This window comes from Aedes albopictus, chromosome 2, assembly GCF_035046485.1.
Source record: "Aedes albopictus strain Foshan chromosome 2, AalbF5, whole genome shotgun sequence".
In the NCBI taxonomy this organism is placed as follows: Eukaryota; Metazoa; Arthropoda; class Insecta; order Diptera; family Culicidae; genus Aedes; species Aedes albopictus.
The window spans coordinates 257,134,875-257,160,478 of NC_085137.1; the positions used below are offsets into that span (position 1 = coordinate 257,134,875).

General features: G+C 37.9%; 1 protein-coding gene and 1 non-coding gene across 3 annotated transcripts in view; one reads left to right on the top strand and one right to left on the bottom strand.

Annotated features, from left to right (window-relative positions):
- LOC109428273 (short neuropeptide F) overlaps nt 1-25,604 on the bottom strand; it is a 142,965-nt gene that overhangs the window by 6,565 nt on the left and 110,796 nt on the right. For both annotated transcript variants that reach the window (XM_062851598.1, XM_062851597.1), the window contains exons 4-5: nt 18,323-18,481; nt 18,031-18,222 (exon numbers count right to left, since the gene is read on the bottom strand). In XM_062851598.1, coding sequence (XP_062707582.1) covers nt 18,031-18,222; nt 18,323-18,481 — 351 coding nt within the window. The remainder of the gene's footprint in view (nt 1-18,030; nt 18,223-18,322; nt 18,482-25,604) is intronic.
- Nucleotides 13,075-13,147, top strand: Trnat-ugu (transfer RNA threonine (anticodon UGU)). The gene has a single exon. It is a non-coding gene; the product is annotated as a tRNA-Thr (tRNA).

Sequence of the window (25,604 nt, forward strand, 5' to 3'; positions counted from 1 at the left end):
TCTGTTACAACCAAGCGCATCACTTGTAACCTGTCATCTAGGTTCCAATATTGTAAATAATTAAACTGTAAATATTTTGTAAATAGAAAATGAATTCGTGGTTTTTTAAAATAGAATATTGAATTAAATAAAAACGGATTGAATAATTTAGTTATAAAATTCCTTTTTCTTTTCCCGTTCCTTTTCCCTTGGTGTCAGATGTCCTTTACAACCCTATTATATTTTGAATTCAAATTCATTCCACTCCATGCAATACCCCCTGACACCAAACGACCATCTTTCAACGGCTGATCTAGTTGTTAAACTGCCCGTTGATGTGGAGGCTGATTTCAACCACGAACATCAGCTGCAATAAAACCCGCCTGAGATTTGGTTCAGGTCTCTTTTTGGTAACAGAATTTACCCAAGTATATTGTAGTCCGCGATTTTACCTATATTCCCACTATAGTAACAGAATTCTCGTGTGATCGATCATCCAACAAATTTCCGTGTGGTGAACGAAACCCGTCAGTGAAAGTGACCGTTCGACCGTTGAAGATTGTGCCACGTGGGTGTGAGTCGACCGCGAACCGAGTGGGTGCAGACTACCAGTGAAGAGAGCAGGAAACCAACGAACGAGCGTCCCGACGCCAATTAGGAGGACGTCTCCGACGCTGGTGAGCCATCCAAGATTGGACGAACCAGGCACGCGCCAAACCGAGCCTACTGCGAGCGTCGAAGCACGGCGTCTACCCAACCCCGAGTCCCGTGGAAACCGGGAAGCCCGAGTAAAAAGGTGTGTCAATTCTAATTTTTCCCTTTTCACAAACCTCCCTCGAATAAAAGCTTCATTATTTAATTTCATTGAAATAAAGTATCAGTATTGAATTTATTTGAATTAGATCATTTTTTTTTATTTAACCACGTTCCCTTGTTCGCTTTCTGCAATTTGATTATCCGCCCGGTGCCAAAAGGTGGGAAGTGAGTCTACCACCATTTCAACGACCCTGAGATCCAGGTCACCACAAGAGGCCTTGAGTGCACACCCCGGAAGCAGCCGTCGGCTAAAGACCAGCAGCTTGGGGCTTTGGCAGGTTCCCGTCTGGGGCCGAGCAGAAAAAAGACCTGGATCAAAGAGAATCGTATCACACTTTATTGGATCACTTCACTTTACTTTAGCAAATAATAACTCAATTTCTTTAGCCACGTAACTGGAGTGGGAATCACAACCACAATGTGACAGCTTTGACAAAAGCAAACAGTTTACCGAATTTCGGTCATAAAGCGTAGGATGTACAAACTTTTTCAGTACTTAATTTACAGGATACGGTAATATCTCGATTTCACAGTTCGTACTGTAATGTATTTGACAGATGCTGACTAAATCACAAATCTATCGGTAGAAAAACTACCGAACTCTGGTAAAACGAACGATAATTACCGGAAAACGGTTATTTTTTCACTTTACCGAATTTTTCCGGTGAAATAATTACCGAACAGCGAAATTGAATCTGAGTGTGTATTTTCAACATCCTTTCATCTATTGGAAGATGATTCAGTTCTGGGCTCTTTCTAAGTTGATGAAGGGATTTATAAATGCTTGCAAGGACTTGGCCAGGTGTGTGGAGTTGAGTGAATCTATGACATTGTAGATAGTAGCGACATCAGCAATGTCAATGGAAATTCAACTTTGCAACTCCATCCAAGATTTGTGCAAGTATTCATGCTATGCTATGCTATGCTAAATAGTTATCCTTAGGTAGTGCCATAATTGGTACAGGTACCCTAGTTCAAAAACGGCAATATGTACTTTTTTTCTGTATTCGTATATGCTCCATATCCATACTGAATAAACCTTTTTATATGCATATGAATGCATCTTCCTTAACTGGTGCGTATTACCCCAGAATCCCCAATTCCGAAAAAATAAAAAAAATGAGGTAGGAGTTGAAAACAGACGAAAACATATTTTATTTATTCATAACAATAAAAAGCTTCAAATCGACTTGATTTCAAGGTAATTGAAAATAAGTTTCGTGTGCACGGTATGCCTTTTGTACAATCAGCTAGCTGATAAAATCATAGTTTCAAGAAAATGTAGGCAATAATCAAAACAATATGTACGAAATGGTCAAGGGCTATTGTATGATGAGTCACATATTTCTGCATTAAATTCAATATTTGAATCCGTGTTTTAAGCGAACTAAACTTTAAAATTTTTGTTACCGTAGCAGTATCAGACATATAATGAATATACGAATTAATGTTTCTAGCTGCCAAGTATTCACTAAACTTAAGTTTGCTATCAAATTCTATAAATATTCCAATTGTCTTCTTTAACGGTGTTGAGATAATTCCATATTCGGAATCTGCATGTCAAACTGAGCCGAAATCCAAATTTTCATGCATTTTGGTGCACGGGAACCTATTTAAAAATCAATTTGAAGTTTGTATGCGAGCGTTTTGTCGAATCACCCCTCGTCGCATTTTGTACTGGGCAGAGCTGTCAATCAGTTGCCCAGCTGCCAAAAGGTGATTTCAAAAATTTCTTTGAAATTGATTTTAGGTACCAAAATAATGTTCTAAAAATCTGAAAAAAATCATAGTGGCTCAGAAAAAGGTGCTCTTTCGTATAAAATCAAAAAATCAAAACATTTTTCAAAATTTAAAAACCCAATTTATGTATAAAATTAAACTTTTGGAAAGTAATCGCTTTTTAATGTGGAAATTGCATACTTTCAGGCGTTTTCTTAGGATTGAAATTAACTTTGAAATTTAATAATTTATCATTTAGTAAACTTGTAAAAGTTTTGCATAGATTTTCGCATTTTGTGATTGTTAATTCGGGTGGGAAAAAAAGCATTGAGTTTAACCATAGCGATAAATATTCAAAAATTAGGCGCCAAAACTGCGGAAACAGATTAATTTCACCCAAAACGAAAGCGTTGTTTTTACTACGACTAAAAAACTTATAACTACGTTACAGTTCTTTAAAGCTCATAAATTTAGTTCGTCACCATCATAATGATGCAGGCGATAAGAAGCTACAATATGGGAAAAAGTGTCGTGTCACGGCAATACGCAATGCTTCAATGTCATGTATCATCAATAATGACGATTGAGGTTGTATCGTTGCGGATTGCAGAAACACGAGTGTGGGTACATTTAGTTTCGCCGGTATCATCCAATCATGTATTCAACTAGAGATCAACGCAGGTGAGAAAGGGTGATAAAATTATTTTAAATTTGCAAATTCCAATTGTACCGTTGTGTAGAAATGTGCATTGATGTGGTTTTTCGCGTCGATATGCAGTGGGATAAAAAGTGAAAAAAAAAAAAAAAAATGCAGATTCTTTAGTTCCTGTCAAGTAAGTAAGAAAACTGTATTTGGTTGTCCGAGTAGATGAATCTTTTGTTGGTTGAAACCCCTCGATTTTGTTACTCATATCTCATATTTTCTTTCTAAATATGAGATTTTTCTTAATTCTTCGAATAACTTTGCATAGAAATGCACAAAATAATGTGAAATAAGCATCCATGTTTAAGGTGAAACGGGACGCCGTGTTATTTTTCCTATCTTGCCTCTCTTTCTAACAATTTGCCTCGCGATTTTGAAGATGGTAATCTCGAGTTCTATCGCACTGAAGCTGCTGAAAACCAATCAGCATATGCACTGCAAGTGAGCATACACAATGATAGGTTTTTGTTGCAAAATATGAAGTAGAATCTGAGATTACCATCTTAGTAGCCACAGAGCAATGGCGGGTATTTCCTCGACCGTCCCGTCCGCCCTTAAATGACCGAAAACGGGTTACTTTGATAGTGCGGCAGGCATTTCACATTTTATCTCAAAACTATGATTCCTTTAAGAACTATCAACGTCAACAAGACCAAATCGTTGGATGTAGTCAACCCTTCCAACTTAACGGTAGCTAGCTGGGCAACTAGTGGAGAATGTTGAAAGCTTCCAATATCTTAGTAGCCAAGCGGCAGTCGATGACGGCGCCAAGATCGACATAGGTACACGGATCAAGAAAGCGAGGGCTGCTTTTGCGAGTTTAAGAAAAGTATGGAAAAACAACCATATTAGTCGGCGCACCAAAATCCGAATTTTCAACTCGAACGTGAAATCTGTGCTGCTATACGCCATTGAAACCAGGTGTGTATCAGTGGAGAACACTCAACGGCTGCAGGCCTTCATTAATAGATGCCGGCGATATATAATTCGTGCATGGTGGCCTCACAATTGGATCTCCAACGTGGAGCTCCATCGTCGATGTCATCAAAAGCCGATAGCGACAGAAATTCAGGAGCGAAAGTGGAGGTGGGTCGGCCACACTCTACGCAGGGGCGGAAACGAAATCTGCAAGCAAGCGTTAGATTGGAACCAAGCAGGACATCGCAGCAGTGGAAGACCCAGAGGCTCATGGCGGCGTAGCCTCAACAACGAAATCAAGCAAGACGACAGAAATTTGACCTGGCCACAGGTCAAGGCGATGGCTGGCATTCGTCCAGGATGGAAAATTTTCAATTCGGCCCTCTGCACCACCGCACCGTGGGTGCCCAGGACTGAAATGAATGATGATTTAAGAACTATGATTCCAGTTAAGAAAAAGGCAAACTTGGATCAAAACTATCCATATGAAAACCCTTTTTAGGGGTGTATTTTCTATTAAAGCCAAATTTACATAATACTTTTTGAGAAAAAAAAGTGTCGATATTTTCGTTATTTGTCAACGCTTCAAACAATTTGCTCTACAACTACTTTTCCAACATTTTTTTTTTCAATGAATTCCACTTATTCTCGGTAGGCCGATCATCGGTAGAATCATAGTCAAGATCACTCCCAGATTGCTTGATTTTCAATATAATAGCAAACAAAACCAAAATCACTCATATTTCTTTTCAAAGTGACTGCTCAAACCAGCATTTCAATACATGTCGTGTGTTCAGTTGTTTTCAACTGGATATTTCAAAACAATTATTTTGCATAGTATGTCTCACAATAAAATTCGCATTATTTTTTCTTAATCGACGAATCACTAAAGATGACCTTTTTTATACCTTCCCTTATTTTCAAAAAAAAAAAAATAATAATAATAATAATAGAAATGTTATAAGTTCGTTGTTGGAAAATGATCGTTTTAGCTAAGAAATGATCGTGTCAAACTTTGTAGTTCGTATCTCAAGGCTCAACAGGTGCTAAAAAACATGATTTTTTTTCGACGAAAAAATACGCTATTCTACTAAAACCGATGATTTTAGGACCCTAAAGGGCCAAACATGGGCTTAGAACTGCGATATTTTTACTCGTTTTTGAGTTATTGACAAACTACCGAAAAATCATCAATTTTTAGATCCCGAAGGAAACCTATCCTATTTTGTTCGATAACTCAAAAACTAGTGGAGATATCGCAATTCTAAGCACATTTTTGGGCCTTTAGGGTCCTAAAATCATCGGTTTTAGTAGAATAGCGTATTTTTCTAGTCGAAAAGAAAGTTTCATGTTTTAAAATTCCCATGCAACTTTTGACAACGTTATGCCCATTGAGGAACCACTTAACCTTGAGATACGAACTTCAAATTTTGACATGATCATTTTTTAGCTAAAACGATCATTTTCTAACAACGAATATTGGTCGAATATTTGATGAAAAACAAATCAATGCTCAAACATCTGGTTTGATTCGATCACATTTTTATTGTTCATTTCATTAACCGAAAAATGTCATGCTTCCCAACCCAATTTTAAAAGTGTAGATGGGTCCTGCTGAAAATTTACGGCAGTGGATCTTATCTCTTAAAACAAAAACATGCGAAACAAATCGTTGCAATCATACAACGATTTCCTTGTATAACCCTGTCTTGATTACCAACAATGTTTGCACCACTTCCCGAACCCCTTTCGCAATTCCACACAGTAAAGGATTACCATTATCCACTCAATGTGCGGCATTCTACGAAACACGTTTATGGGTATATGTACTACCAACTAGATGTTTAGCATCGAGTGGAGATGATCGCAGCTAATCCTGGTGCGAAAACGTTTATTAGTTTGGTTAAGTTATTTAGCCACACATGGGCGCTCCCCATTCCGTATGATTCCTCCTCTGCCAATGCTAATTACCGCAGGCGTTAAATTTACACCATGAGGTGCTGCACAAACTGACATAATCCGGATAGAGCAGAAGAAAATTATCCTCTCACCAGACCAGACATTTGCAAACAATATGCTACTATTTATACGTAGGTAGATGTGTATTTATACGCTAAACAGCCAGTTGTGAACCACGATAGGAAACATGGTAGCAGATAGTAGTCTAGTAGGAATGAGTGGAGAAACCGAAGGATGTGAATGGTTGAGAAGCAAATCACTTACAGTTAAGTGGATGGAAACGCTTTGGGTGGTAAAATCACAAATTGTACATCTTTCTTCAGACAAGACACTTGTGTGCATGCATATCCACGGTGAACGATCTAAGAAAATGAAGCTTTGTGATCCACAATGCATTTTTATGCATCTCATTGCTGTTTGGCTGGTACACAAACTTACAAATACGCAATTGTTCACTTTTTAACATGCTTTTTTTTTGCAATGGTGCGATAACAGTCTTGAATTGTGTTGATATGTACTTAAAAATAGTTGTCCCTAAGCAGAGGGTTGAATAATAAAATAAGTTAAACGTTCAAAAATTTAGATTTGCATTAAACACATTACTTTCTTGAAAGTCAATCAAAACAGGGATAGGTAGGGGAGGACGGGGTAACCCCGTCACCTTAAGCATTTGGATTTTTCAAAATAAATGTAGGGCGAAAATTGATATTTTCAGTACGCAGATTATTTGATTCATTAGTTTTTTTATAAGACTTGTGCATTGGAATTGTCAAATTATGTTTATTCTGGCGAACAATGCACATAACACAACCATAATAAATATTTATGTTTTTAATTCAGTGCGGGTAAGACCGTCACCCCTATGGGGTAAGTCCGTCATATATATTTTTATATTAATACTTTTAAAGATTTCAATTTTAAAATATTTTCAATACATTTTTGAAGTGCAGTGATGGTTTACTAATCATTCTACAGTTGATACTCTTGTAAAATCACTGGTCGGGGGGCGAAATTGGAATTCGCCTAATAGGAGAGCTTATGGGATTTGGGCTTATGGGGGTGTGGCCAATTATCCCGGGTGTGTTAACAGAGAGCGCAATACTTTCTTCGGCAAAGTTTTAGGGTTTGAAAAGATCTACCATTTAGAACTTAGGTTCATATGATTAGTTGGTAACTTGGCCGCCAGAGGCGCCACCAACAGTTTGATGCTAAATTGCACTACATGAACCATGAACCATTGCTTGACAAACGTTACGATGTACGACAGCTCAAGACCCTGATAATTAGAAATAGTGTCTTCGGAAAAAATATTGGATACGCTAATAACTTAGAGATGATGAGTTACAAAGTTCGAAATTCCTCCACTGGACGGCGCTAGTGGGCATGTAAATTTTCCAAACCTCATATCTCAGAATCCAATAACTTGGTGTCTTCGGCAAAGTTGATCAGTATGACATAGACTTACATAAAACGGGACACGTGGTTCAGGATTCTGCCACTAGGCGGCGCTAGTGAATATGCAATCGCTGAAAAAATAATCCACAAATTATGCCCTTAGAAGGTCCAGAAAGGAACAGGAAGAGTCCAAGCAGGAACTCCTGGAGATTTAGTTGGATAAATCGTAGGAAATACTGAAAGAAGCCTTAGAAAAAAACCCCGCAGGAATTCCAGGAGAAACCCATATGGGGTCGTCCATAAATGACGTAACATTTTTTGACGATTTTTGACACCCCTTTCCACCCCTCGTAGTCTACTTTCCAATACGTAATACATAGCTAGTAGCATAATTTGAGACTCCAACTCATCCCCCCCCCATAAAATGCTACGTCATTTATGGGCGACCCCTATAGAAATTTCCCTGGTTGGTCATCAGTTTGTAGTTGCGTGGCATCTAATAGAAATGCCTAGCCAGTTCAACAAACATCCGGTCATCCGAAGAGCATGACGGTGTTACCCCCGCCGATGAGTGACGGGCTTACCCGAAAAGGCCACTTTTCTTAAATTACACCGTAATTTCTGAATAATTGGCTTCTTTAACGATGTTGAGATAAATCGATATTCTGAATCTACATGTCAAACTGAGCTGAAATCCAAATTTTCATGAATTTTGGAGCCCGGGAACCTATTTAAAAATCAATTTGAAGTTTGTATGGGAGCAATTTGTCGAATCACCCCTCGTCGCCGTTTGTACTGGGCGGAGCTGTCAAACAGTTGCCCAGCTGTCAAAAGGTGATTTCAAAATATCTCTTTGGAATTGATTTTAGGTACCAAAATAAGGTTCTAAAAATCTGAAAAAAATCATAGTGGCTCAGAAAAAGGTGAACTTTCGTATATAATCAAAAAATCAAAACATTTTTCATAATTTCAAAACCCAATTGTTGAAACTGACCATTCGGTGAATCTTGGCACTAAAGAATAGTACAGATGAGAATACATGATTGATGAAAGTTATTTTTTGCACTTCTTTTGTATTTCAGAAGCTAAATTCTACCGACGAAATATTACATCCGCCGTTGGTACAATGACGCGTGCGTTTGTTTTGTTTATTTTCTTCGTGTTTGACAGGTCAATTTTGGTATCATTTGTCTCGAAAGAGTAAAAATGGTAAAAACAAATGAGGCGTGTGGCCAAAAAGCTACTAAATCACTGTTTTCTGGTAAAATCATTGGGGTGACGGGCTTACCCACCCTGACGGTGTTACCCGCTTTTCCCCTAGTGAGAAATATCATCCTCATGGAAATATGTTTAAATAATTTAAAAATGTATCAGTCGGGTAGCATTGGATCAATTCCAAAGGCGCATAGGCATTAGGTTGTCCCGAAATTGCACATGGTCAAAAAGCTTGGGGGCTCACCCTGCAAATGATAGCTAAGGGTGTTAGAAATAATCTTGTTTAACGGCAACTTTCAGAAATGAACGCCCCGGCGAGATTTTTGAAAAATGGACATTTTTCGTAATAAATTTCATACAAATATTTTTTATCGTACAAAAATTGGCTATACCCACTATTTTTATATTTTTTACAGTTTGATATGGATCCAAACTTCTTGGGAAAAATAATTAACGACATGTTTTGCAGGTAACTTTTTGATACTGATTTTTTTAATTTACTAAAATTTGTCATTTTTTGATATACTGTGCATTTTACCTATCATAAAAAATATCTGAACCTAATGATAATTTGGAACAATTTCCATAAAAAGATAGGAAATTTTATGATTTAAAACTTTTCCGAAGACAGCGTTGCGTTTTTTCTATCCGTTTTAGAGTTATTCACGATTTAGAGTTATTCACGATACAAAGTAAAAAATCACGTATGCTCATCAAGTTTTTGTCTTGATTGTGTTATGGAATTATGGTGACATTAATTGGATCATTAATTGGTTTTTATTTTTTGTTATTCAATCCTTTTATATAGAAATTAACTAGCAAAGATTTCTTAAAAAGCTAGCTCTCTTGACAAGCTTAGTACTGCCTTTTTTTTAAGATATTCTCCACAAAATGTATAGCCATATTTTCGCGTTTATCTTACTTTCCTGTCGATATTCTCAATTATTTTTCTACACGAAGACGTATGAGTCCTGGACCAGTGAAACAGCCCAGGAAACAGTGGCAAAGTGAATAAAGGCGAATACGTTGATCCATACCAACAGAGCATGTCTTTTTTATATTTACTGACTTGAACTATCTTATCAACACCGAAAATAAGATAAACCGAGGCAAATTGAAACGGGTGGGATGAGATGAACCAACGAGTTAACGTCATGTATTCCAAGGTTAGTACAATTTGATTACCATAACACACACACGGCATACAATAAGACAAGGTAGGCTATTATTGGTAAACAACAGTTTTGGACGTAAACAAGTGACGTAATTTTTATCATCCTATATGTTGATCAAAATTATAGGGACTACTACATAGAACGTTTTATTTAGTAATCCTACATTATAGAGATCTGCGGAGGCGGCCATTGTAAGCCAATCGTGCAGAAAAAACTGTCAAAGTGTGAGCCAAATGAACAGGCTGATCGTTCGTAAGAAGGCGTCGATTGAACGGTATTGCAATCCGAGCTAAATAAATTAAAATTATTTATTTTTAATATCGAGAAATTGACGGTATATGTAAGTTTAGTAAAAAGATAGAATTTAATTAATTCTGCTTTCAAAAGCTCAAGCTTATGACGAAACTTTTGTTGCTGCACTTCTCGAAAAAACTTTCATTGCTGCTTCTTGCTTCAGTTCTGCCGATATGTTTAGCTTAACACTTTACAATAAATTTCAGATTTCATCGATTGCTCCACTATTTTTTTTTCAAAATTTTGAAAAAAAATCTATTATAACACAAGTTTACAAAATAAAACGAAAGTCGTGAACTTCTGTCAACGACCAACATTTTTGAAGCACAATTTAGCGCTGATTTCGAAACCGACCTTCAAAAAAATTTAAGTAGAACAGTTTTTGAGTTTTAGCTCAATATCGAGCTTTACAACTTTTCAAAATATGCGATTTACTTAAATTCAAATATTTTGCGTTTTGTTCAACCTATTTTAAAATCTTTTTCCATAAATTAAAAGCTGAATACAATACCATTCGATCATCTGAATACAGGTTTTGCGTCAGATTGATGAAATTCAAGATATTGGCGAGTTTTACTGACGATCTCCTTAAATTTTAGCAAGATTCCCAAAAATTTTAGAAGAAAAGTATTTTTTTCAATAAGAAAAAAACAATTTAATAATTCTTTCTCAACGTTTTTTTGACATATCATATGTAGGCGAGATACAGTAAAAAATTCAGCTCAATCGGAGCATTGATTACGGAGAATGAGGTGTGTGAAGTGAGTGACTTTGCTTAAAAATAGAACAAAAATCGATTTCAAATCATCAACCTTGTATGGAAAGTCGAAAAAATTTCCGCTCTACTGTAATTTTTTTCCTTCGCGTTTTCGAACTCAGGGCATGATTCTACACCAAAAATGATCATCAGCTTACCGAGTTCAAAAATGCTGTAAACTAGTGTAATTAGAAAATGTAAACAAAATAACTTGAACCACTACGAAGTCACGCACAAAGTTTGAACATCTAGCTTTGCAGCAAGTGTTGGCAGCTGATGTAAACAAAATGAACAGCGTTGCCGAATCGACATATGTAACTTCCGCTTATCTCTATGTAGAGGATTTCTAGTTTTATTCATGTCTTTGAACGATTTGAACAACATCATTGAAAAACAAAATCGGCATGATTTGTGGAATGTATCACCTTCCAAATGATATAGAAAATATGCCGTGCGTTTGATTGTGTATTATGCTCATATAAACCATAAGGCAATCTAGCGTTCATCACCCTTCTCTCTCAAGCAGCCACAGAAGATAGCAATTTTGTGTTTAATATTTTCATAGGGAAACGTTTCCGTATGAAAACAAACCTATCCTCCTCGGCAGCGAAACAGAGAAAGATGATCAAACGTCAGATTGCCTTATTGTCAGTACATCACCGTTAAAAATGCCATGGCCTACTGAGGCATCTCAAAATGGTACCTAATGAAGTTTCTCGCTAGTAGGTATCTTTCTATATCAAAGAAAATGGATTTGTTAACGGAAACAAAAATTCAATAAATGATGCCACCATAATTCCTAAACACAATAAAGACAAGAACTTATTGAGCATACGTGATTTTTTACTTTGTATGTGTTTTAGGGCCTTTCTTTTGGGATTTTTTTGAAATACCTAAAAATTATTTCACCAAATAGTAAATCGTGAATATAAAAAAACGCAACGCTGCCTTCGGCAAAGTTTTTTTTTCATAAAATTTCCTATCTTTTTATTGAAATTATTTTAAATTAGCATTAGGTTCAGATACTTTTTATGATGAGTAAAATGCGCAGTATACCAAAAAATGACAAATTTTAGTAAATTAAAAAATTCAGTATCAAAAAGTTACCTGCAAAACATGTCGTTAATTATTTTTCCCACGAAGTTTGGATCCATATCAAGCTGTAAAAAATATAAAACTAGTGGGTATTGCCAATTTTTGTACGGTAAAAAATATTTGTATCAAATTTATTACGAAAAATGGCCATTTTTCAAAAATCTCGCCGGGGCGACCTCTAAACGTCATTTCTGAAAGTTGCCGTCATACAAAAGATTATTTCTAACACCCTTAGCTATCATTTGCAAGGTGAGCCCCCAAGCTTTTCGACCATGTGCAGTTTTGGGACAATCTAATAGGCATAGATGTTGCAAGTTACTTTTATAGTGGAGCAAGCATTCGTGTAGGCGGATATTAGTTTAACGTTGACTTACGAGCGTTTGGTCGAATGGTTGTTTGAGCAAACATTTTAGATGCTATAATTTTATTCGTTTATTCATTCTCCTTTTGGATAGTAAAAATAATTTTCTATGAAACTATGAACGTTTGTGAGTTAAACCCCCTTTTTTCTCAAAAAGTGTACGTGTTATAGAAATTATATTGTTAGATATGGAACAGCTCAAAATCTAATCAAAATGTGAGTTCTTCCTTCGGAAGGGAAGTAAAGCGTGGGTCCCGAGATGAACTAGCCTAAGGCTAAAAATCTCGTTAATACATAAAAAAAAAAAATTATATTTTATCAACATATGCAAAATATTATGCAATGAAGAAAACAAGTTTATTTTCCATGAAAGGATGAGATATTGTGAATAAACGTCATATCTTGAAGTATTTGGAGGCAAAGGTACGTTTAATTGACAAACCGAGAGATACATTTGTGAACATAAATTGCCATTATTGTTTTGGTGGTATTCGAGACCACATCTCTGTATAGCTAGTCCGGCGCTTTAACTAACTAAGTCACAACAATATGCAACCTAAATAGAATATGCTCATACTAATTGTTGTTCGTAGGCCACGAGAGTGCGAATTGATTGACGTCTGAAAACCGAAGGAGAGATAAAGTTGTGAAAGACGGACCCGAATTTATATTCCACAGAATTGTTACTTGTTCTGTGGCTTAGTTGGTTAAAGCGCCGGACTTGTGATACGGGGTCGTGGGTTCGATTCCCACCAAAACAATTAGTTTTTTTTCACAAACTCATCTCTCAAATTGTCAATTAATCGTACTTTGCCTCCAAATACTTCAGGTTTTTACGTCTATTTTAAACATACTGGCCGACTGGTATAGCTGGACTAGTTATACGGTCAATAAATTCATTGTTTGGGAATAAAACCTCTTATTTCTCAAATACCGTAAGTGTTACATGAATTCTAAGGAAAGCAATTGAACCAGCAGGTCAAAATCAGCTAAAACCGAAGTTAATTTTCATATATATTTGAAACGTTGTGAATAAAATTTAATTTTAACTCGTACGTGTTACAGAAATTTTGAAGTCAGATTCGGAATCAGTGGACCAAAATCTATAGGAAATGAAGCAAATGATCAAAGTACGTGATCCACTGTCGATCAACTGTTGCACAATAAAAAACAATTTCCAATAGAACCTACGATCACAATTGTTTCTCATTATGTATGCAGGCAGAAAACTATGTGTAATGAATTTTCAATATCATAGCAATTTGCTTACGCCAATGTTTTCTGCATTCGTCCAATTCTCTATATCTTCGCGTTCGTATTTTATTACATTATACAGCTCCGAAGTTTGGTTTGCGGAATTTTTATTTCCCTGCGGCTACATGGCGTACAACGCGTAGGAATGCCTGTGTTTAGCAGGTAGTAAAATATCGTACCATTAACAGGACTCTTGACCTGAAGTTGGGTTGACTGGCTTTACTTCCCGCGCAGTATTCGCCACAAGGTAATGGGGACCAGACCGGGGATGTTTCGCTTCCTTGTATACTGAAGTGGAGGCAAATCAAGCTGACAGAGACATTTTGCAAGTGTTACTCAAATTGCCTACCCAGTTGCCTCTTTCGTTTAGTTACGTGGTTTATATGTGGAGTAGCTGAACAGAAAGGTTAACATTTTGTTATAGAATATTAGCAACCAGACTCGCCAAATGATGGTTGAACCATGTTGGGGAAAATCTGTGACTTTATAATGCAAAATTCATCATTGCATCAACTCAGTTTAAAATTCGCGCATATTTTAGCATTCGTGCATTTTCATGTCAAAGTTAGATGTACACCGTGTACACTAATCGTACCTCTTGTAATGATCGTAAAGTTAGTGAATGTCCTGGTGTATATGACACAACATACCTAACTCAAACGAAGTCTGCCATAAACATTTTGGGTGGGTAGTCATTGCGATATATGCGTAGACTGTTTTTATTTATTTATTACATCTTTATAGTCAAAACACATGAGTTTGTTTGTATTAGTCGACCACAATCTGTAAAATAAGTCTAAAAGGGCATACACTACCGTGCAAAAGTTTGGGGTCACCCCCTCAAAAACATGGAAATGTTTTTCGGTCATATCTCAGTCATCTTTCATTTAATCCACTCGTTCTTAGACTTTATCGAAAGATAATGAGTTAGATTTGATTCGTAGGTACTTTTCACAAATTTTATATGAAATTTTTAGTATAAAAAGTTTACCTAAACTTACATGTTTTTCCTAAATCTGTACAAAAAAATGGTTTTCCGTGTAATTCAAAATAGGGTCGACCAAATTTTAAAATTAAAGTTGCATTAGAACCTTATTTCTATCCTCTTTGAGAGCCATTCATAAGATTTTAGCGCAAAAATTCAGAACATAATTGAAATTATCGAGTTACGTTTATAAGTCACCGTGCAAAAGTTTGGGGTCACCCCTTAGGATGCTGCATCGTGCAAAAGTTTGGGATCACCTTCCAAATGAAGTCTGAGTCGGATTTTTGTTCAAATCGTCATTTTTTTGGAGCAACTTCAATTCTTTCTTTGATAGTTGAATGGCAAGATACAGAAATGGTTATGGAATGTTCATAAACTAAGTTCTATACTAAGTTGAAGTAGAAAATGGTACATAAAATCCATACTAAATCAGCTGATTACGTTATTTAAAGTGCGAAAGAGGATGGAAGTGAAATAAAAATAACTGATTCGTGAATTCTACCCTATATAACTGTAAGTCTTAAAAGCACAAATACACCATTACCCCAAAAACTATTACAACGAATATCATTTCTCCGGATGTACTATTACATTCGAGATTTTGGGTTTTGGTGCAAAGCAAAGAGATAACTTTTTGATGAAAATGTCATTCTAATAAAAATATGTAACATTCCTGAAACTTATAGATTTTGGGGTAATGGTATGTTTGTGGTTATAACACTTACAGTTATATAGGGTAGAATTCACGAATCAGTAATTTTTATTTCACTTCCATCCTCTTTCGCACTTTATATAACGTAATCAGCTGATTTAGTATGGATTTTATATACCATTTTCTACCTTAACTTAGTCTAGAACTTAGTTCATGAACATTTCATAACCATTTCTGTGTCTTGCCATTCAACTATCAAAGAAAGAATTGAAGATGCACAAAAAAAAAATGACGATTTGAACAAAAATCCGACTCAGACTTCATTTGGAAGGTGACCCCAAACTTTTGCACGATGCAGCATCAGAAGGGGTGACCCCAAACTTTTGCACGGTGACTTGTAAACCTAACTATATAATTGCAATTATGTTCTGAATTTTTGCCCTAAAATCTAATGAATGGCTCTCAAAGAGGTTAGAAATAAGGTTCTAATGCAACTTTAATTTTAAAATTTGGTCGACCCTATTTTGAATTACACGGAAAACCATTTTTTGTACAGATTTAGGAAAAACATGTAAGTTTAGGTAAACTTTTTATACTAAAAATTTCATATGAAATTTGTGAAAAGTACCTACGAATCAAATCTACAGGGGATGGCCAAAATGTTTGGGATAGGCGACTTTTTTTTCTCTCACAAAAAAGTTCAACAAGCTATAACTTTTCATAGAGCGCATCAAAAAATCTCAAATTTTGACTGTTTGTCAACCTTTTATGTGTGCATCATTGGTACAAATTTGGGCTCGATTGATTAATATTTCGCAAAGTTAGAACCGTTCGCGTAAAACACTATTTTTCAGACAACTCATTTTTGAGGTGTCATATCTCGGAAACCAGTGCACCGAATTGAATGAAATTTTGAACGTACACTAACAATATATAAATACTTCACAAACTATTAAAATATAGGTACTTTTTAAACGTTGAAAAAAGTTATCATGGATTGACACTTTTTCGATTTTTCTCGAAGAAATGTAATTTTTTTACATCAATGTCAATAAATTTTGGTGTTGATATCCAAAGGTTTTCCACTTCTGTTCTCAAGTTATCTCTAATCAGATATATTAGAGCCTATTTAGATTGAAGGAAGAACACATTTAGTAATTTTTGTGTGGTATTGTAAATTTGACTTATTTTCCTCCATATGGGTAAACATTTCAATCCAGTATAACTTAATGCGCCGTGAGAAAATATTACATTTCATAACGTCGTATTAAGTATCAATATGTTGTTGATAAACGTTAAAAAATTCATTCAATTCGGTTCACTGGTTTCCGAGATATGACAGTTCAAAAATGAGTTGTCTAAATAATAGTGTTTTAGCCGAACGGTTCTAACTTCGCGAAAAATTAACCAATCGAGCCCAAATTTGTACCAATGATGCACATATAATAGGTTGACAAACAGTCAAAATTTGAGATTTTTTGATGCACTCTATTAAAAGTTACAGCATGTTGATTTTTTTTGTGGGAGAAAAAAAGTTGCCTATCCCAAACATTTTGGCCATCCCCTGTAACTCTCTATCTTCCGATAGAGTCTGAGAACGACTGGATTGAATGAAAGATGACTGAGATATGACCAAAAAACATTTGCATGTTTTTGAGGGGGTGACCCCAAACTTTTGCACGGGAGTGTACATCTTGTAAGTCTTCAAGCTAAATTAGCGGTATAATAGATTTATGACATTTTTATGTATAGGGTGTCCCAAAAAGTATGGGCACAACATTGCAGTCTGGCCATTTGTGGAACGCACTCACCAATAATTATCCATCCATCCCAGTATCCGGTGATTGTGTGCTAGAATTATGTATCTACACCAATTTGGGTTGCTCAACTATATGATTTGGTTCGTCGTTTTAGTGCCTATTGATGTCACTTCTTACTGCACCACACGCTCAGACAGCTAAGCGGCTGCGCATGAGATTTGTTCCCTTCGCTCGCTCTGCTGTGAACGATCGCTCTGCTGTGGAGGAGACGCATGGTCGTCCACCCACTAGACGGACTCAAAGAAAGCAAAATTCCTAGCGGCGAAACTGGAAGCATTTTCTCATTTTTTCGGTTTTTGATTTTTTATTAAGTAACGAAGCAATATTTTCAAAATCGGTTTTCGTGCACATGTAGAGTATGGATCAAGGTATCTTCTGGATTTTTTTTTGAGGTGGAAAATGCTTTCCATTTTTGCAGAAACCATTTTTTTTGTGAAATTTTGTTCAAAAATGGTTTCTGCAAAAAAGAAAAACATTTTCCACTACAAAAAAAAAAATCAAAAGATACCTTGATCCATACTCTACATGTGCACGAAAACCAATTTTGAAAATATTGCTTCGTTATTTAATAAAAAATCAAAAACCAAAAAGTAAGGAAATGCTTCCAGTTTCGCCTTAAGTTTCTGCCGTGGAATCTCGATCCCAAAGTTTGTGTGAGAAATTTAGACGAAATTGTCAGTTAAACACAGTTTTGGCACAAGGAGCGTTGGACGCGGTTCAAAACCACACAATTATTCGCATGTGAACTGTTTTAATAATTTTAATCACGTCATGACGAAGACGCTCAAATCATGTTGCTATTTATTGCAGATAAGAGAGTCATATAGTATTAACAATGCACCGTTTTAGACTGTAGTCAAATGCTTTCTTAGTTCGAACGAGCAGTGTCTAATTGTAATTAGAAAGATATTAATAAAATAATATTATTCCTACCTCAGTAGACTCCATCGATGCCGCTTCGTCGCCTCTAAGCGCCTTCGAAGGCTGTCGCGTGGCATCTGCAAATCGCTGTTCATCCAGCTGGTGCTCATTGAACATGGCCCAAGATGGGTCACTTCTGCCAAATCGAAGCCGTAATTGGGGCGCTCGGATTGCCTTCTGTTGCATAACGTCGTTGGTGGAAAACTGATGGGGAAAGGGAAAAAGGGAAAAGGTATGTAAGGAGCAATTCAATCGCCATTAAAGAGGAATTCAACTTCATATGCTCTATTCATGCATTCCTTACCATTCCTCCCGATCGACCCCACCGTAGCCGTTGCGAAGGTGCTCGTTTCTCTTCTAGTAGAGCGTTCTCATTGAAAGACGACCACAGCGGGTCGGTTCGACCAAACCGTAACCGTAGCTGTGGCGCTCTTATTGACCGTTGATCGACCATTTCGTCGTCCTGGAAAGTGCGAAAAATGACTTTATAGGATTTCCATAATATCGTGACCAAGATCGTGACTATTTCTGTAAAATATAGTAGATTTGAAAAATTTTGCCATGAAAAAAGTCTGACAATTGGATGATTATGCGTATTTTTGGCAGTTTTGGTCTCTTCGTCATGAGAGAATATCTCGTTCGAATTTCCTGAATTTCCTGGCCTCATTATTCAGTTTGGATGGGAATGTTTTGAGTTGCTCTGTTTTTCGAAAACACTTTATGACTAAGAGGACGAAGCTGCCGGAAATACACTATGTCTCCCTACTTATAATCTCAATTCTGCTTGTTGTACACGTTTTTTGGATTCACTTCTTCTAATCAATAGGAAATTGCATCACCTATATGTAGAGACAGATAAACACTTGATATTGAAATTCCTTCGCTTATCTTTACCTGCCCTAGATATCGCCTAGCCCACTCTTACTTAACGCCGACCAATTGTGCTTGAGATTTTATGTCTCTACGTGTAATTGTTTTATCCAGTTGTGGAAGTACCTCCGTATAGTCGAGAACGCGTAGTCTTAGTCGCCAACATAGCTGCGTTGAATACAAAACGACCGAGAAGTTACGGTGGACGTAAAGTGGGTGACACCATGTTATAAGACAAATCGGTGCTTCATGTTATCTTCAATAAAACAGTTTTTCTTTAATTTTTGGCGTAAGGTCCCAATTGAGACAGAGCCTGCTTCTCAGTTTAGTAACTTAGAGCACTTCTACAGTTTTAAACTAAAAACTTCGCTTTTTTGCGAACCGGCTTGATGTGAGCAAGCTGTAGACAAGGCATCGAGCAATGATGTGCTCATCGCTGGAGAAATGGAGTATATTAAGCTGAAAGCGCAGAAGGAATTGGAAGAGGAGATGACAAGATTTTGCGATACGTTGAGAAGGAATTCTGTAGGGCTAGATGCAATTCCCATCCCACGAAGAAAAAAAATCGGCATCGGAGTGACCTTTACTTTCTTGGCAAGGTCACTCCCAACGTCTTCACTTTATGATTAGGGGAAAGTGGGGCAATATGCCATTTTTCAAACTTTCATCGTTTTCAATGATATATAGCCTCATTTGTTAGGCTTTCAAAGTGGTAACAGCAACTAGACAATATTTGCTCGATGCTTCAACAAAAATATTCACTAAATTATTGCATTTTCATCGTTTTTTTGCGATTTCAAAAACTGGTTCGTAAAACGGAAGTGGTGCAAAAAGCCCACCTGCCATGGGGTAAGATGCCACTTCATGAAAACATTCAAAAATTACGTCCATCAGTTTTCTGGCATTTTAGACTTACTTTCAACCCTCTGTCACGTTTTTTCGTATACTCAATACAAGGAGTGTCACCCCCTTCCCCGCTAAACGATGGTCGTCATATTTGAATGACCCCTAACATGGATAGCGTAGACTTCAACAACCATGCGCCTCCATGGGTGCCTCAATCTACTTGGAAACACTTGGCTGGTAATAAAATCACCCGAAAACCTTAATTGCAAGCACGAAAAACCGGAAATTGCAAATTTTTATTGGGAAATCAAAAGATTTTCCGTGGGTTTGGCGGCCTAGCTTCTAGAAGAATGTTTAATGCAAACATATCTTGACACCATTCACCTATAGCAATGATCAAGTCCCATTTAGGAATGATTTTATGCGTTGGGCCATTTTACCCCATCTTGGCATTTTGGGCTCTGTTCCCCTATATCACATTCTATACACGGAGAGACGAAACTACCCAAAAGTGAGTTCTTTCCACCCAACTTCGGGGTTGCGTGCGTCAAGCCAATTTTGAGTTGATGGAATCGATGTTTTCGTTGGGTTGTTCCCGCTTGCTTCCATGTGAAAAAATACCTAATTTTAAGTTTTTTCCACCCAACCGAAATTTTGACTAGGTTGTATTCACTCAAATTTGAGTACTGTGCTAGAAACTCAGTGTTGGCTTGACGCACGGAACTGCAAAAGTTGGGTTGTTTCTCTCTTCACTCTCTGACAACAATAGAAAGAGCGCATGAAAAGGAAGATGAAAAAGAACTCAAAATTGAGTTTAAAAGTACCTAGTTTTGAGTTTTTCAGTTTCTCCGTGTACGGAGCAATTGACGAGATGTCGTCGTTCCGTGATTTAGGGTCTTGTGCCATTTGGGCAGGTGTATCTAATTTGAGTACTTGCCGCTATAATCAAGAAGATTTCATACCAATTTGATCTGAATTTTTGTATAGGGTTATATTCTGTACGTACATATCTCACAGTGTGACAAAAATTAAGTTATTAGAAATAAAATTTACACGGGGCTTCGCCCCCAAAACTATGATCCAATATTCGCCACTTCATGCATAAAAAAATGAATTTGGCGATGCCTAGAGCAGTGGTGGAGTGCTTTTACCCTACACCTGCCAAATGGAACAGGATCCCTTTTCAAACGTATTTAGTGAAACTGCACAGTAGGCCTGACGGCTTCAACACTTTTAATGCATCTCCGATATACTGCAATTATTGATAATGACAAGAAAAATGATGAAAGTAGTCGATTTTATCTTTATTTTCAAGGATTTTTTCAAGTGATGGCTGTGTATGAGTTGACTAGACTAGACTACACTAGAAGTGAGCACGAATGATAATTAAAAGAAAGGAATCAATTGGTGCCGTAATCGCTTTGTTTTCAAAAATTATAAATTTGGGAGCGTGAGATTACTAAGGGCACGGTAACCTTAATATCTAAGCATAGTATACGATTTTAAGAATTATAAATCCCGGGATGAAGCGCGCGTATAACTAGTAGAGAGTTGTGGGTTCGACTTCCAGTGGAGTACGTGAATTTCTTTTCGTATTTTAAATTTCAATTGGTTGATTGAACAAGTGTTGATGTTGTGTACATGAACGCAAAATACATTAACAATATCATTAGCGTTTGGCTTGGTAAGTCTAAGTAAACATAAAAAATGACACAAAAATTAGCACAAACCCCATAGAGCCATTTGGTTTACCACAATATTTTGAAAGTCACTTGGGCTGTTCAATTAGTCTGCAAAAACTGATCATTGCTGTTCTTATAAGACGACAGGTGATTAAAGTAATCCTAACCCAAACTAGGCCAGATTAGATTTGTTGCAATTGCAAATGGGTATCGCCAAAACCACACCAAAGAACGCCCAAGGCAAGAATACACAGAGTACACTGTGTAAAGCGCATATTGGTGATAATTAAAACTAATAAGCAAGATATGTACTCATCCCAACCTTAACGAGCCCCAAATTTGAGACCAATCAAAGGTTATATCGAAGAAGGATAAATTATATTGGAGAAACACGGTTAAGGCTGGGTATGCTGCGCAATTCAGATCCCATTGTGATCCAATAGTCTCTGCCCAGCAACTCCTATCCCTACGCCTCCACGCGGTACCGGCCGGAAACTATGAGCAACCTTATATAGGGAAGATCGGGTAACCAACCCCGGTGGGAACTTTGGTCGTAGGCTGACAGGGAAGGGGGGGTTTGCTTCGGTAAACCTGAGCGTCTGTTCTCCAGGAGGAGCGGCTCACAACAGCGTCTGATCCCCATGTTAGGGGCGGCTGATCTACGTCCGAGTGCCAGGGAAGGACTCTAAGCTCAACTGTGCACTATGGTCCTCCGGAAAGTAGGGGGTTGGTGTCAGGCCCTACGAGCCAGCCGTAAAAAACCATTGTAACGGAAAATCAGCAACAGAATAATACGAACCGAGACCAACGGCAACGACCCCAGCGAACAAAAAGGACTTGCGATTGGAAACTCGGTACGTGGAACTGCCGATCTCTCAACTTCATTGGGAGCACCCGCATACTCGCCGATCTACTGAAGGACCGCGGGTTCGGCATCGTAGCGCTGCAGGAGGTGTGTTGGACAGGATCCATGGTGCGAACGTTTAGAGGTAATCATACCATCTACCAGAGCTGCGGCAACACACGCGAGCTGGGAACAGCTTTCATCGTGATGGGTGATATGCAGAGGCGCGTGATCGGTTGGTGGCCGATCGACGAAAGAATGTGCAGGTTGAGGATCAAGGGCCGATTCTTCAACTTCAGCATAATAAACGTGCACAGCCCACACTCCGGAAGTACTGATGATGACAAGGACGCATTTTACGCGCAGCTCGAACGCGAGTACGATCGCTGCCCAAGCCACGACGTCAAGATCATCATAGGAGATTTGAACGCTCAGGTAGGCCAGGAGGAGGAATTCAGACCGACGATTGGTAAGTTCAGCGCCCACCAGCAGACGAACGAAAACGGCCTACGACTCATTGATTTCGCCGCCTCCAAAAATATGGCCATACGTAGCACCTTTTTCTAACACAGCCTCCCTTATCGTTACACCTGGAGATCACCACAGCAGACGAAATCTCAAATCGACCACCTTCTGATTGACGGACGGCACTTCTCCGACATTATCGACGTCAGGACCTATCGTGGCGCCAACATCGACTCCGACCACTATCTGGTGATGGTCAAACTGCGCCCAAAACTCTCCGTCATCAACAATGTACGATACCGGCGACCACCACGGTACAACCTAGAGCGACTGAAGCAACCGGATGTCGCCTCAGCATACGCGCAGAATCTCGAGGCCGCGTTGCCAGACGAGGGCGAGCTCGATGAGGCCCCTCTAGAGGACTGCTGGAGTACAGTGAAAGCAGCCATCAACGACGCAGCCGAGAGCACCATCGGGTACGTGGAACGGAATCGACGGAATGAATGGTTCGACGAAGAGTGCAGAACGGTTTTGGAGGAGAAGAATGCAGCGAGGGCGGTAATGCTGCAGCAAGGGACTCGACAGAACGTGGAACGTTATAAACAGAAGCGGAAACAGCAGACCCGCCTCTTTCGGGAGAAAAAGCGCTGCCTGGAAGAAGCGGAGTGTGAAGAAATGGAACTGCTGTGCCGTTCCCAAGAAACACGGAAGTTCTATCAGAAGCTCAACGCATCCCGCAACGGCTTCGTGCCGCGAGCCGAAATATGCAGGGATAAAGACGGAGGCCTCTTGACGGACGGACGTGAGGTGATCGAAAGGTGGAAGCAGCACTTCGATCAGCACCTGAACGGCGTGGAGAACGTAGGCACGGGAGCCCACGGCAACGGAGGAAACGACGACGCCAGTGCAGCGGAGGACAGAAATGAACCAACTCCCACGCTGAGGGAAGTTAAGGATGCCATTCACCAGCTCAAAACCAATAAAGCAGCTGGTAAGGATGGTATCGCAGCTGATCTCAGCAAGATGGGCCCAGAAAAGTTGGCCACCTGTCTGCATCGGCTGATAGTCAGGATCTGGGAAACCGAACAGCTACCGGAGGAGTGGAAGGAAGGGGTAATCTGCCCCATTCACAAGAAAGGCGACCATTTGGAATGTGAGAACTTCAGGGCGATCACTATTTTGAATGCTGCCTACAAAGTGTTATCCCAGATCATCTTCCGTCGTTTGTCATCTAAAACAAATGAGTTCGTGGGAAGTTATCAAGCCGGCTTCATCGACGGCCGGTCGACAACGGACCAGATCTTTACCGTACGGCAAATCCTCCAGAAATGCCGTGAATACCAGGTCCCAACGCATCACCTGTTCATCGACTTCAAAGCGGCATACGACAGTATCGACCGCGCAGAGCTATGGAGAATCATGGACGAAAACGGCTTTCCTGGGAAGCTGACTAGACTGATTAAAGCAACGATGGACGGTGTGCAAAACTGCGTAAGGGTTTCGGGTGAACTATCTAGTCCAATGGTTCCCAAACTTGACGGAGCAATCGCCCCCTAGAAGCTGTTAAAAAATATTTTCGCCCCCCTAAGTATGCATTTTTTGAAATAGGATTCAAAATTTTGGAATTGCATTAAAATCTACAAATTTTGTCTATTTTGTAGGTTAATGGAACAAAACCTTCTTATTTTCACTGTATTTTTTGGATTTTTTTGAAAATGTTTTGACACACCAACAAATTTTATTACATTTTCATTCAACGTCCAGTTAAAAGTTTAAAATACAAAATTCAGAATCATATTTTTTGAGAATTTTAAGAAAATATAACTTCGAAATATAACTATTTTCAAATATCGAAGAAGAATGATTGAAAGTTGGATTTTAGGATTCAGTTTTGTAAGTCGTCTTGGTTTTGCTCACAGAAACTCCTAAAGTTCGACAAAGTTTGAAACTTTACCGAAAATTAGACAAGTCCGTAATAAATATGCCAAATATACAACAAAACCTTTCAAGTAGAGTGGCGAATTTCAGCAATTTTACTAACTATGTAGACGTGAAATGTCATCTTGGATATCAACTTATTTGTAGAATCAAAGGAGGAGGAAAGACATAAGGAATCTGAAATAATATCTCAACATCATAAATTTCGTTTAAAATTCTATCAGAAAATCTCAGAATACAGGAAGTTTAAAAAAACTCTGGTTAAATCAAAATACTTTCAGAGCTTTCCTATATATTGAAATATATGAAAGCTCTGAGAAAAAAAAAATCGCGTTTTGAATTCACACCTGAGCCAAATCAAGGACAAATAAGTTTCGTTTCTCTTGAAACATGAACAATCTATCAAATCAAATTATTGCAATCTTGCGATCATTAATAAGTATCATTTGTATGATTACTTCATTTTTAAAAATATCAGACAACAAAAAGAATTAAGATGTTTTCTTACTACATAAATGATAAAATTCCAAACTTGTATTCGAGTAGTATGTGTATTAAGTAGATTTATTATTTTAAATCAAATGTTATTTGATAATTCAACCATGGCTTTTTCAAATTACAGTAATGTTACGACGCGTGGAGGCCGTCGTAAGTCCTTCATTTTTCATTCATTTTCTATTACTTTTGAAAGCGAGTATTTCCTCTTTTCTCCAAGATGAATGTTGAAGGTGCGATTTGCAACGTTAAATATATTGAAAATGCGAATAGATTTTGTGAAATATTTAAAACCATTTTTAGAAGGGGCATGGTAAAATCGGAACAATACTGTAGTTGTGCATCAAATAATATATTGCTGTGTTTAAAAAAAAAGTGTTATTTTAGAAGAGAACTGAAGAGCTTTCTCTTAATGGCTGATGACTCAGGAAAAGCACATGATCCAA